The 15248-nt window shown below is 38.2% G+C and overlaps 1 protein-coding gene across 1 annotated transcript; it reads left to right on the top strand.

Moving 5' to 3' along the window:
- The first annotated feature begins 389 nt into the window (after positions 1 to 389).
- On the top strand, positions 390 to 14386 carry yaf2 (YY1 associated factor 2). Its single transcript, XM_067427227.1, has 4 exons — positions 390 to 539; positions 829 to 954; positions 9571 to 9723; positions 13199 to 14386. The coding sequence occupies exons 1-4, from the start codon at positions 514 to 516 to the stop codon at positions 13440 to 13442; spliced, it is 549 nt and encodes a 182-aa protein (XP_067283328.1). The 5' UTR covers positions 390 to 513; the 3' UTR covers positions 13443 to 14386.
- The last annotated feature ends 862 nt before the right edge of the window (positions 14387 to 15248 follow it).

Raw genomic sequence — 15248 nt, forward strand, 5'->3', positions numbered from 1 at the left:
TATTATATATATATATATATATATATATATATATATATATATATATATATATATATATATATATATATATATATATATAAACAATATAAAAGTAGTAATATGCGTTGCTAACGACTTCATTTGGACAACTTTAAAGGCGATTTGAATCTTAATATTTAGATTTTTTTTTGCACTCCCAGATTCCCAGATTTTCAAATAGTTGTATCTCGGCCAAATATTGTAATCGTTGGAAAGCTTATTTATTCACAAATGAACAACAAAACTGCAAAAAGTTTGGACAGTATTTTGTACCCTATATTCGTGGAAAGTGGCAGGAACGAATGACTTTAATTTAAAAGGGGTGCAGGAAAGCCTACGACTCTACTTTTGAGTAAATAAATCGACGCTGGATTGGTCGAGCGCAGTCACGTGACAACCGCTGCGCTGGAGTTTCTACGACAGCTGGGAGCCGCGCGAGAGGACAGAGCGCGAGAGGCGGCTGTGCCTGCACGCTTCGCACAAAGTTTCTGCAGCATGGGAGACAAGAGGAGTCCGACGAGGTAAAAACAAACAGAAAGAAACTCCCACAGCCGTGGCCTCAAGACACTCGAATCCATCTCAGGACTCGAAACAAACCATTAGGCAGCGCGCGTGAATGAGAAAGACGCAACAGAGTGGCCACCATGGCGGACTGGCTGTTTTATCAACCTAAAGTGTCATTTCATTAAAGAACGCGTCGCTTGCGAAGGGCTCCGGCTGACTTTGTGCATGGATAAGATCAGATATGTGTTACGAAGATTTCAACAGTCCGAGATGTGATGTTCTCTCTGTTTGTTTTGCTTTTTGAAGGCCGAAACGGCAAGCGAAGCCCTCCTCTGACGACGGCTACTGGGACTGCAGCGTGTGTACATTCAAGAACAGCGCCGAAGCGTTCAAATGCATGATGTGCGATGTCAGGAAGGGAACGTCAACGCGGTGAGTGCTACACGACGTCCAAATGCGAGTAATGCTCAAATCGAGTGAGCTGCCTACCTGGACATAATATTTGGACTTTATTCGATAGCTAGAATTGCTGTCCAGACAGCCAGCTCACTATGTTTAAAGACACGGTCATTTGCCTTCTGTGTATTAATAATTACACAGTTAATACAATGTTTATAACCTCAGGAACAAATGTGACTACTCAGTGTTGTGTTACTTAACAGCTCTGTTTGTAAAACAGCAATTTATGCTATTTCAGAACTAATTGGGGTGTATTTCAGTTCATTTGTAATTATAGATAAGTACATAACACAACTTATAAGTAAATAATTGTAAATTTTATTTTCTATTGGCAGTTCAAACAATTTTGTGACGCACAGATCTTACCAATGGTATCTACTTATGTTGTAAATGGGAAGATAAATACTTGTCCTGGGTATCAGTATCATCTAATGCTTCCAAGTATCTTGATGTTAATGATGTGTTTGGTAAAGACCAGTTGAAGGCATGTTAGTATACTTTGTAAGGATGAAAAAGACGTGTAATAGAGCATTTTTAACTAAGAAAAAAAAATCATAAATATGCACTCAAATTTACTTTTGTTCAGAGAATTCTTATGGTAGAAATTGAGTCGTATCAATTGGAATCTGCATTTTTGCATGAGCAAGAAATTTCCCAACGCTGATTTTGCAACGGGTACTCATGTGGTCATGTGAATTAGCCACGTTGACCAATAGAAAGCTGATTGGTTTGAAAGTGACTTCTGTGTGGGCTGTGCTTTATATGTTGTTATGCTATTGACAGTAGACCTTTTTTGCTCATGAAATTTCACCGAAATGCATTGGCGCTGATTGTTGTTTTCAGCTCTGACATTTTCACTGAAATTTTGCTAATGTGCCTGCACCATAGGATGTTATTACAGTAATTCTATAGAGAGGAAAACAGAACTACAAAGTCAAATGAAATCAGAGTTTTTAATAAGTTGTAGAAAATGGGTGGTCCTGTGCAATATGTTTTTTTCGGAGAATCTGCAGTCGGTATCAGCCGATGCTCTTATATTAGCCTTGCAGATAGCATCTATCCTGTGGCACGGATCCAGGAGAGAGCGTTAATGACCTCATCAAAGAAGACATTTAATGGGCTCGTATTTTCTCACCTTCATCTCATCCGTCATAAAAATCCTGTTTTGGAACAGTCAGCGACGAAGTCGGCAGTCAGTTATTTCCCTTATGTCATTAAGATGAGATCAGGTCAGGAAGTAAAACATTCCTCATCTGCGTTTCGGAACATAAACGCACACTAAAAGCAGATGATGATGATGATGATGACAGACCTCAGCTCAGCACCAGATAATGATCGTCTTTCTTAAGGGAGATTGTTTATAAAGCCTTAATTATCTTTGAAGTTTTAGATCTCATTACCACTGCTAAATTAAAGTATGACAGCAGTTATTTGAAGCCAACAAATTTTCGTTTTCACTGCAAAAGAGCGTGTGGGAGGGCGGAGGATTTTTATGTGGGGGTGGGGTGCTGTCACTCGTCCAGGCCACCGCAGCAGCTGGCGTCCAGACGGCCTGAACTCATTTGCATTCAACGGCTTAATCAAGAATGCTGTCATCAGAGGAGGCATCATCACATCAGGATGCACACACACACACGCACGGACACTCATACCCATAAATAAGCCCATGATTGCACATCTGCCCTGTTATAATGCCGCAGAGATGGCTGCAAATGATGGGTTTTAATGATGATGTTCTCTTGATTGTGTGATACTCACAGGTCATTTATTTACGAGGAATGGAGAGCTCCTTGACATACCGCATGTTCACTTTTCTCCAATAATTCGACTGTTGTGCTGTATTTTGGCAAGCAATTGTATACTTAAACGCAAAGGACATGCATTGTTTCTGATTGCTGCTTTTTAGCTTCATCATCTTTCCAAGCAACCGTCAAATGGGAACGACAACAGGGTGCTTGTATAGATTGCGGTTTTGTGCAGCGGATAGCAGATAAATGTTTTATAAGGCCACGATTTAGCTGAGCCTGACTGATGTGTGGTTAATTTAGAGCATGTTTGCTGTTTGCATGGGTTTTTCAGAAAGATATTATGAAAAATTTATACTTTATATAATTATTTTTCTCTCTTCATCAGTAGAATGAAAGTCAGTGCGGTTCTGGTTGGACTTTCATTATGTGACTTTCATTGACTTTTATCCAAAGTGGATTAGTCATATTCATTATATATAAATCTTTGTTTTCCACAAATTGTAAGAAATTCATACAGGTTTGGAACAATGTGAGGGTGAAAGATTTATTTTAAGGTGAAATCTGTCTTTAAATCACATAATACAAGCCCCTATGTGATTTTTTTTTTTTTTTTTTTTTTTTTTTTTTTTTTTTTAAATGTTGCTTTGACACTATTGCTTTTGGCTGTATTTGCTTTTGTTCGAAGAGTGGTTTGTTTAGTTACCTTGCGCTGACAGACTGACAGTTAATTGATGAAGCTGCAGAGCTTCTTGTTGAGCATTTCAAGCCATTCCCCTGTTGACCCCTAGAACCTGCCGGCAAACCTAATTTCAGTGTACCGACACTCTTTGCCCCTCAGCAAAAGCATTCACTCTGCAGGAGAGAATATTATACCATTCAATTACCACAAATACAGAGAATGTCCCCTCTAGACCAGGCACTTTCTTTTTTTACTCAAGACCTCTCACGATGACAGATTGAGAAAAAGAGCGCTATATTATGTTTTCTTTCATGTTGGAGCTCTATTTGACTTGACACTAATGTACACTTGTGCTGTCACAACAAATTTAAGGCAGTCGATTATAATTTGTTGACACAACCTGTGCACTGTATAGAGGTATCGATAAGAGAACTGAATGACCAATCATCCTTCATGACAGTTGGGAAGGTGATGATGGGATTTTGATTGCAAATGATTACTGAGGAATGCATACATCTAACCTTCATATTTTGCAGTCACAGTCATGTTTTTTATGCTTAACGGTGCAAAAATACATACTCTATGGTAGAAATGTGCAAAACCAGCTAGTCAGTTGGTCTTAAGGAAGCTATTTATAATTAGGCTGGTTCTAGATTTACCTGACCCAGTTGGACACTTTTTCTTCAGGGGGGTGCTTAAAATTATTGTAATTATAATTATACGATGGTGCAAAATATATATGCACAATATACATGCGTATACAAACACATATACATACACATTTTATGTATCTATATCTATTTTTTTATTGTTATTTTTTAATATTATTTATATAATATACTATAATACATTATTATAAACTATCTTTACATATTTCTGAAATATATATACACACATACATACCAGTGTGCCGTTTGAAGGAGTTGAGCAGCATGGGAAATCCTCTCTAATTGCGTGTGTGCAGAAACCCGGAGCGCTGCACTGTGAGTTCTCGTCTCTTTGCCCAAAAAGGCGAAACTAATGCAGTCTGAGGAAGCGTTCCCAGCATGCCTATGCCAAATAAAAAGCCACATAAAGCATCCACATTATTCAGTTATTACAAGAGCCTGTTATCATTTATTAGAGAAATTTTGCATATGTTTTGCAAAAGCGCATGTCTGTAGCGTCTCAAACGGGTTGACCTCATTTTGATTCAGACAGTTATGGGCCTTTGATGAAAGGAGAGAAAGCTGGATACCGAAGCGAGGGAGAAGCAATGTGGAACTGCAGTGTGGGATTTTGAAAAGCAGCTAAAAGAAAAAGCAAATGCTTGGAAAGAACAGCCGAAAACGGAGTGTGGAGAGGTGGGACGGTGGGAGGCAGAGGGCCATCTGTCAAACAGGGGGCTTGGCAGTGGAGCGAAGGAAGGAGCAGTATGGAGACTGCATGTTCACACAGTGTAGCGCATTAATCATAGTGTCCCCTCCCATCACTCAAGCCCATGAGTACACAAGCCTCCCCAGTATAGTCATTACGCCATTATACAAACATGCAGATATGAACTCATCGGAGAGACTCTTGATTCAGAGGAGAGAACACAGCCCTTGTGTCCTTCTGATTTAACACAATAATGTGGGAAAACAATTTTTGTGCACTTCTGTAAGAAAAGACTTATTCGATGACGTTTTGCTTATTGTACATATTGGTACCAAATCAGTTATCGGTTAGTAATTATTTTAATTTAAATTTGAAACATTTTAAAATATTGGATATATATTGACAATATTGAAAATAGGGGTGGGCGATATCTCGATATTTAAAATATATCGAGATATTTTTTCAGCTCGATATGGATTTGGACATATCGTATATATCGATATATTGTTTATATTAAATTCTGATTCCGCCACTTTGCTTGTTTGCCTTCTCTGTGTTGTGCTCGCGGAGCCTCGCGCGCCTCCAGCCTCTTGCTTTGTTCCCCCTCCCCTCGCGTGTTGTCTCATTGAACACGGCTGCTTCCACAACCAGGTGAGGATTAGTTATCATGTTGACAAGCGCGCACGTTGTTCAGGACTCAGTTTAGAGACCATGTTTTCCTTCTAACACAACTGCTTGCTAAAATTCATAAAGAAATATTAATGTTCATCATAGTTCACTTCAAATCGCACGTTTCACCCACAGTCAGGTGATTGACACTACTGGTGCGAGACGCGGTCGCAATCATGCCAGTTTATGATTTGTGTCTAACTGATCGCATAGTTTTCGGTTAAAATGTCAAAATGATCGCATATCATTTGAAAACATTTAAAAAGTATTGCAATATCATTACTATTATTATTTTGTCAGCTTTATCACGGGATTATGATGAATAGGTCTATTCACGTTTTTACCAAGAGTGAAAAACGCGACATCCCGGGTGTCCTGAGACACGCGGTGCACTTCTGTCAGTTGTACTGTATCATATTATCATATAGCCTACCTTCTGACATTCATATTTCGTTCTGTAACTGGAAAAGACGTGAAATTCAGCTCATGTGTAGCCTACATGATCTGCATGATGAGTTTGAATTTTGTCAAACTCATGACAAACATCACTGTTTGAATTTTGATACAAATTTAACAGGAAGTGGTGTTATGACAAACAGTTTATTTATATCACAGTCATGCCCCCATCTTTCGGCAAAATGCTTACTGTTTACTTTAACTGTAAAATAGGGAGTCTTTGATTCATCTTTTGAAAGCATGAAATAAATGAAAAGAAGGCAATATTATTTATTTTCTTTTACAGTTAAATTATTATTATTTATGTAATCAGGGAGTTTTTTATTTTAAATGTCGCAAAAGCACTTGACTACCTCTTTGCACTTCAATAAAAAAAAAAAAAGTTTTTTGTGGTATTTGGCATATTTGTTTTTGCTGTAGTTTTTAGGGGGTTATTTTTCCTGTAAAGATATCGAGATATATATCGTATATCGAGATATAGCAAAATATATCGAGATATATTTTTTGCTCCATATCGCCCAGCCCTAATTGAAAATTCAATTGTATGTTCATATACATTTAAATTACATTTGCCGTGATCAAATGTTCACTTAAAGGTGCACTATGCAACTTTCCGTCCACTTGAGGGCGTCTATTCAAAACATATGCGTAGTTTGATGACGCCAAGTTTGAGTACAGCATCTTGGGACATGTGATCTTTACCTCACAGCAGGTGGAAAATAGGACACGGGCAGAAATCACATTCATGAATGCGGTTATTAACGTTACTGTAGTATAAAGCAGAGCAGGGCCGAGTGTTGTGGAGCTGAGCACGGCTGCTGGAGCGATTTTTATTCAAACACACGGCTCGCGAAACACCCGGGACTTTTATTATGACGGCGCACTGATCCGCTCTTCCGGTTATGATTATGAGGTAATGCAGCTCTGTTTATCATATTAGATACATTTAAGTGTGTCGAAAATGAGGTTACTCTGTGCGTTCACTTCTTCACACTGCTAAGAGTAAAGCACTCCTGCCAAATAAAACCCGAAACCGAGGGTAGCACAGATATGACGCAATTGACAGGCGACTTCCTCAAACGCGATGCTGAAACGTCCCGGTCCTTAGTTAAAATAGCAATTTTCTCACAATTTACAAATAGTTGAAAACATTTGGGATATTGTAGGTACTCAACTGAACAAAATATATAGCACCGGCCTAGTGTTTTTTGGATATTTTACTGCAAAAATACTACATAGTGCCCCTTTAAAGTTCATCTTTAAAAACACTAACTGTTTTTTTCATACTGTACATTATAATGATGTGCCTAAATTGACTTGTAACACAAAAATTATTGATTTTAGCTTTCTAGTGTTTTTTTTGTAATGTATTTAGATAAAGTAATATAACATTTTATTAATCTACAATAAGTAACAATTATTGGTGCGTCTCTACTTGAGTTTATGAAATGGTTGCTACATAATAATAATAATAAAAAGTTTTTAATTAAAACATTTTATTAAGCAATTATTATGTCTCATATCACTCCATTGTCTCTTTTTTTGGTCACATAAGAAAAATAATTTTGGTCCTGTTTTCACATGATGTTCAAATGTGTTTTGGTCGATCGGATCACAAGCAGGCGAGTGAGACACGCCCCCCTGGTGTTTTAATCAGTCTCTTTTGTCCACTCTCAGCCACTTCTGTCCCGATTTCTTCGAGGTGAGAGTCTATGGATAGGTAAATGTAAGGGCTTTTTAAGACCTTTCAATCTAATGGAGAAAATAAGCTCACAATTTACACTTGTACTTGATGGAGATGATGGATAAACATGTAGAGCAGCAGCTTTTGTTTTCTGTTCTGATAGTCGCAAGACGACAGCAAACGTGGTCAGTGCATGTTAGGAATCAGTAATGGTGATAGAAAATTTGTCTTCAGCCTACAAAGTTTAAATCCTGTCTGGCTAGCGCACTTTCTATAATGTTTAATATTATGCCGGTAGATGGAGAGTAGCTATTTTGTGGCTGTTTGAACGCATTCGACCACATGAACATTTACACTACGGAAACAATCTGGTTGAATGCGTTCAAGACCAGACTACCTCTGGAAGTGGTCAAAAGTGGAACATTAGTTCAAAACAATTTAGACCCCGTTTACACCTGTATTTAGCGTTGTTCACTTGTGATCCGATCGACCAAAATGCATCTTGATACCAGGTGTAAACAGGGCCTTTGACTCCGTTATTCCATTATGTCCATTTTATTTATTTAATTGGTAGTCATGTATTAAGTAGGATAATATACAGTTAACCCAATATTTACTGGCTTACATAGATCCCTTACAATAGTATGAGAAAGCAAACAAATAGCTTGAAATAATATATAAAGTGAAAAGATTAGTTGCAACATTTATGCGTGAGATAGAGTGACTAATGAGTAATTTCATAATCTCACTCGCTCATGACAAACACTCAGAAATAAGGAGGATCAGGAATGTTAAGGCCGATTCACTCTGTCTGGCACAGAGGAAATGCATCACAAAGTGATTGATTTTTTTTAAAAATTTATTTATTTTTTACTCTGAATGGCACGTGAAATAGTGCTGAGTGTGAAGGGTGTTACGAGTCCAAAGCAAGCAGCCAGGTCTTGACATGCAGCAGAGAGCGAGGCAGGCAGACCGCTAACAACAACTAATAATGGCTGTTTTCACTTGCCTTGTGCTCAGGATCAATGCTAATGACCAGTTCTTGGCTGCTCCGCTTTAAGGCTCTAGATGTCCTAATTTCACAATGTGTGACTTAATTAGCTATTCCCAAAGCACTGGGGTTATGGATGAAAGCGTAAACATTGCACCAGTGCACAGATACTGAGAAAATGTTTTTAAAATCACTGTGTGTGCTGGCAAAGCAGACAGCAGCAATGCTGGCCTTCATACTGCCGTGTTGTGGTCTGTTTTTGGTCTAACAGCTGTTGTTCTTGACATTAGAGCAACAGTCACAGCATATCCCTGTTGTTCAAAACACACTACTGATAGGACTTGATCCAGAGCTCTGGTCTGAAATCAGTATAGGTAGTTCAGCTCAGGTCCAGATATAATCTGTAATTGTATAACTGTCATTAATTAGGGGTGCAACAACTGATGCGTTAAAATAAGAACAGGAGAGTTTCAAACATCAGTAGGACAAGGGCAATTCTAACAGTGGCCAATTGGTCATTTACATCCATAGGATGTATTATTTAGTTTAGTTAATTAGTATTGTTTACATTTTTTTATTTCTCAGCACAGTCTAGTGTTATTGCAATCTAGTGCTTTTTTATTTAAAAATAGCCCACGTGTCTTACATTTATATAAAATGTTGTTGCATTTTTTTTCAATTTGATATGTTTTTCATGCGTGAAAAGTTAGTATACTGGGGGATATTTGTGTGTATCAGGAAGTTAAATTACCAGTGTTTTTGTCTTCCTGCTGTATAAAGGAAAACCGATGAGTGAAATTGTGGCCGTTTCTCAACTGTTGAGAAAACACATTCTTCTCCGATTACTCTGTGTAGGCAAGATTTCTCAACTGGCTTCAACACTTGCCTGTTTTAACTTGTTTTCCCCCACATAGTCCTTTTTATTTGGCCCTAGTGTGCTTGTCATCCTGATTTGAGAAATCTCGCTTTCTCGCCTCTCACTCTTTCCTATTTTTTCCCCTCACAGGAAACCTCGTCCTGTTTCCCAGCTGGTAGCCCAGCAAGTCACACAGCAGTTTGCTTCACCCACACAGCCCAAGAAAGAGAAAAAGGAAAAGACGGAGAAGGACAAGAACGAGAGAGAACCGACACTGAAAAAGAACAGCCACAAGAAAATGAGGTGAAACATTGCAAACATTGGACCGTCCCTGTGTTCATGAATTTACTGTGTAGTTCCTACTCCCCAAGCAAATTAACTGGTTGTGTATGTTTTGCATTTTATGTAACAGGTACCTCACTCTGTGGAAAATGTACAGTATATGGTTTCTTTCTGTAAACTATTTGAATATAAATTATATTTGATCTGCCACAGTGTACTGAGGATTATTGTACATTATTCTCCACTTTCAGTGACAGGTTTTGCAAATATTTCTTTCTAATAAGAAAAGCACCAGATCAGCATAGTGATTTATGAAGGATCATGTGACACTGAAGTAGTGGTGCTGAAAATCAACTTTGCCATCACAGGAATACATTTATTTGACAATATATTCAAATAGACAACAGTGATTTAAAATTGTAATATCACCATATCTCTGTTTATTTTAAATGAATGATAGTATGTATATTAAATATTCATTGTCGTTTAGTTCCTCATGAAAAATTGAGTTGTTTTTTTCACATATACATTTATGTATGCCTTCAAATGAACTTTCTGGTGTTAGTTTGGTTAATTGCCTCCCTAATTCTTTTTAAATTGCCTATGGGTGATAAAATACTTGCAAAACCAAGGCTGCTGAACTGCACTTTTAATCTATATTTATATAGTGCTGTATACAATACAGATTGTTTAAAGCAGCTTCACTGCAATAAACAGGAAAATTGTTGATGTTGCACAATTCATAAATTATAATACGGCTCTACATAAGACAGTAGTTTCAAATCGGCACAGTTAAGTTCAATGTTGATTCAGTTTAGTTCAATAACGGTGTCAACGTTGCAAAGTTTATCACTTTAAAAAAAAAAATCTATTAATCTAATAAAAGCAGCTCTACAGGAGGCAATATTGTTGTCAAAAATGCCAAATTCGGTACGGAAATATTACAAATTTGATGATACCAGCTTTCCCTCCTGCATTTTGAGTGCTATTGAACATATTCTTAAACACCTCTGATCAGCCATCATGTTGACATGCGCAACATATATCTCTGATTGTCCATTGTGTTCACTCGCTCAACATATGTCTTAGCCTGACTAGCCAGACCCACATCAAGATGTTAGGTCTGGGAACTCACCACTGACAGGGCTCAATCCGAGGGGCGGGATAAACGGTTGTCTTTCAAACTCCCTCTGCACACAATAGGATAGCGCTACAACCAACCAGAGCAACATGAAGCGGAGCTAGTTGATAGAATACACTTTCGCCGTATCCGGTTGGTAAAACTCCGAACACATCTTCCCTTCTTAAGAATGATTTCAGTGCCGTTCTTTTCTCAAAGAAAAGCTTAACTCCAAGTCTTCCGGAGTCGCATGGTACTCAAACATAGTAGTTTGATTTTTCCAGCTCAGAAATCTATTGAGAGTTGCTAGACTACACTTGCGGCAGATTAGATTTGCTGCCACTAGGGCAGAGTCCTGCACGGGTCCGATTTTGTCAATCCGCACCCGCCCGTACCCGCTGTGCGTTAAAATTTTAAAAAGTGGATTCAAAACTGAGCTCCCGCGTGACCTATATAATGTGCGCGTCCAGCGCTGAGCTTCCCCTCTGGTGTGCGACGCCCTTGAAGCCTTGTATAATTTTTTGAAAGTCAGAGAATCCTGGGAGGGCACGCGGCGGCGCAAGCACAAATAACCTGATATTATTTTTAAATTATTTGATCAACTTGAAATACAGAGAAGACATATTTTTGTAGATGTGTTCCTAAAAATATGCATACATGTTTACGTTCGCACGTGACTGTTTTAAACCCGTGTTAGACCTGTGTTTCCCCCTCATCCGACTCGACCCGCACCCGACACAGTTGGATGGTTTTCACCCGTTTCCGCAAAATTTGGGCAAATTAGGGTGCGTCTGTATTTCTAGGCTACATATGTCTGATCAGCCATCATGTTTACACGCTCAACATACATGTCTCTGTTTGGCCACCATGTTCACACGCTCAACATACATGTCTCTGTTTGGCCACCATGTTCACACGCTCAACATACATGTCTCTGATTGGCCACCATGTTCACACGCTCAACATACATGTCTCTGATTGGCCACCATGTTCACACGCTCAACATACATGTCTGATTGGCCATCTTGTTCACATGCTCAACATACATGTCTCTGATTGGCCATTGTGTTCACACACTCAATATATGTGTTTGTAATTTGGATACGATTAACGCTCTTTACTGAGCACTTGCACAGATACACACAGGAGCGTTTTAAAGCATGCTTCTTTCAGTGGGTCCCTAATATATCCGCTGATAGATGCCTGTTTTTAAACACTCCCTTGTGTACCTATAAGTGCTCCATGAAGAGTGTCAGACATCTATTTACAACATGTTTTGATCATTGTAAACATGCGTTGATCATTGTAGACAACAATCACAGACATGTATGTTGAGCGTGTGAACACAATGGCCAATCAGAGAAATGTTGAGCTTGTGAACACAACGGCCAATCAGAGGTGTTTATAAATCTGTTCAACAACATTAAAAATGCTAGAGGGAAATGCTGGTATCGTCACATTTTTTAAATTTCAGTACCAACTTGGTACAGAAGTTGATACTTTTCACAACACTAGAAGACAATAAGTGTAATTTTTCAGCTCAAGTGAAAGGCCCACTGAAGTGCTTTGAAACGTGGTGCATTTTCAATGTGTGGACGTAATTTCCCCTGAAACAGCTCCAGCTGTTTGCAGCTTCTCCCCTTTTTTGAAACAGCCAATAGCATTTCGTTAATATACAGTTTGACTAGAGCGCAAGAGCGGACCTTTCTATTTGGTAAAGCCAGTTTCCTCTAACTGTTCACCATCATAATCTCCTCCATATTGCTTTGAAATGCAGCATTCTGTGCAGAATTAAAATGGGGCGATATGTTTGTTGTCTGCGCGGATTTGCGCATATGATCCGCGCTGCACTCTCGTGTCTGTATTCTAAATTTAGACCAGAACCGTTGGTGTGTGTGCTGCTGCAGTGCGTGAAACTAACGTGAAAACAGACTTTATTCACCGCAAATGAAAGCATATTTACACTGAATCATTTCCTATCACATATATAGTGTTCTATGTGCCTTTCACCATGTAGAAATTAGTAAATGTGTGTTAACAACTGACCGATTTCAGCTGCAGCTTCAGCAGTGTAGGGGGCAGGCTTTAGATTCTAGAGAGCATTTTGATTTCACAGAAGATTTGACGAGAAAGTGAATTCTGCGATGTCACCAAAATCTGAGATTCGTTTTAGGGGAAGTGAGAGACTGTACATTTTGAATGCTTATATCTCCTAAATGCAAATTTTGTCATAGTTTTGGAACTTACCAGCTTATTCATAACTTTAAGGCTAACACAGTCATACTAGAAGTTAAAAAACTTCAATTTAGATTTCAGTGGACCTTTAAGTCAAGACTAGTGAGTCTGATCTGTTCTTCATTGCTCTCCATCCTACAGGCCTAGGTTAAAAAATGTGGACCGTAGCAGCGCACAGCATCTGGAAGTGACAGTGGGAGATCTGACGGTTATTATAACAGACTTTAAGGAGAAAACTAAGCCCTCCCCCAGTTCGTCCTCCAGTGCGACATCTGGAGACCACCACAGCCAGAGCGGATCCAACTCAGACAACACAGAGAAGGGGATCTCCAGATCCTCGTCCCCGCGTGGGGAGGGCTCCTCAATCAACGGAGAGTCTCACTAGGAACCCGTGGATCATGAACATTACTTCCAGTCTCTTGCACCTAATATATCCATTTTAAACGAGCAGACACAGGAGTGTGCGCTTATGTGTGTCAAGACTTACCAAGACACAGACTTAACCCAGCAATATAAGCCATCTCTCACTACTACTACTACCACAGTTATAGGATCTGGAACATAGGATTTCACCATGATACTCTTGTCTTGATTTGTTACAATGCCCAGTAGGTCAGCTTGAGATAAACAGTAGAGTTTGAAAGCAGTTTTGACGTTTGAATTTGAGTTAACGTGGTGGAATTATTAATTTCGATAAGTGCTGTTGTCTGTTTGGATTTGGACTTTGACACCCATTCATGTTCTTTTTGCTATTTTTTCATAAACCATTTTTTAAAACCACAATCTAATTGTTACAACAGCACCCATTACATCCTGGGAATTGGCCCTGGGGCTTAAAAACATGTTGATTCAACTAGAACGTTGTTGTGAACACACTTGCTTATACATAAATGACAGTTGCAGCAGATGTGTATTGAAACTTTAATGTACTTTCAATGCATTACATGGTGAGCGTTAAATGAATAACTGTGATCGAAACAGTACTTCCTTTCTCAATTGTTTGTTGCACCTGCTGGTACTTTGTACGGTTTTAAGAAAAACTCAAACACAGAAAATCATTCTTTATTTGTTCTTGTTCATGCCTTTTTTTGACACTTGTCATGGTAGATTGCATCACATTTGTGTGGTTAGTTGTTCTACCAATGCTGTTTTGTGTTAGATTGTGTTTATAATTCTGTTAATTCCATGAGATACATAAAAAAATTGTCACAAAAAAAGAAAGAAATGAATTTGTAAGATGTTAAATTCATCCCCTACTTTATGATGAATGGTGGTATATAAATATATTGCAGTATAGGAAATATCTCTTAATAAAATTTAAGATTTAGACTCCTGTCGTCAACCCAAGAGATTTATTTCAGGGGAAAACACAGACCATTAAGGGAGTTATTATTATTGAAGTTGGGTTGTTTGTGTGGTGAAATGTCTTTTCGGTTCTCTGTGAAATGCACATGACTTGCATGATGATGATATTCAAAATGTGGTTTTTACCTCACCATGAGGAGTAATGCAATATCTGGCAGGTTGAGTCAGAGACAATGAAGAGTGTTGCTTACTTGACAACTAATAGCAGTGTATTAAAGCAACATCACATTTCTCAACTGGCATTGCCTAATACAGCAGGAAACATTTAATTCCTTTTATCTGACTGAAATACAAAGCAGAAAGCCTGTTTTTCTGGTATAGACAAGAACAGAAAGTCCAGTTCTTCTATGCTCCCCTTAGGCACTCTTAAAATATTCAGAATATATGTTGACATTTTAGTCTGCATGTACTTTTAAAGTACTTCTACAAATGTAGTTACTAGCCATCATTACACTAGTGAAACTTTTATTTTTACTAGTAGGTGTGTTATTAAGAATTGCATTAACATGTAATGACTAGTCACATTGGCTATTGAATAATTCAATGAAAAATACTTGCAATTTGCAAATACTTGTAAAATTGCAATTATTGATAATTTAAATTAATTCATGCAATTTGGTAAAATTCAACAACAGAAAATAGCAATGATAATAAAAATTGAAATAAAACAGAACAGGGTGTATGTGGCCTGTGGGTCTTAGTCTTAAATTGACTGTATACAATTTAAGGCCTTAAAAAGGCCCAGAAAGTCTTAAAGGAAGTGAATGTAAGATTGTGGCCAAAACTGGTACTACAATCACTTTCAAATGACTGTAGAGCAGTGTAT

Source organism: Pseudorasbora parva, chromosome 20 (genome assembly GCF_024679245.1).
Source record: "Pseudorasbora parva isolate DD20220531a chromosome 20, ASM2467924v1, whole genome shotgun sequence".
NCBI lineage: Eukaryota > Metazoa > Chordata > Actinopteri > Cypriniformes > Gobionidae > Pseudorasbora > Pseudorasbora parva.

Coding starts and splice junctions, on each gene's coding strand:
- yaf2 (XM_067427227.1), top strand. CDS start 514: ATGGGAGACAAGAGGAGTCCGACGAG. Junction 540..828: donor GACAAGAGGAGTCCGACGAG/GTAAAAACAAAC, acceptor TGCTTTTTGAAG/GCCGAAACGGCAAGCGAAGC. Junction 9,724..13,198: donor AACAGCCACAAGAAAATGAG/GTGAAACATTGC, acceptor TCCATCCTACAG/GCCTAGGTTAAAAAATGTGG.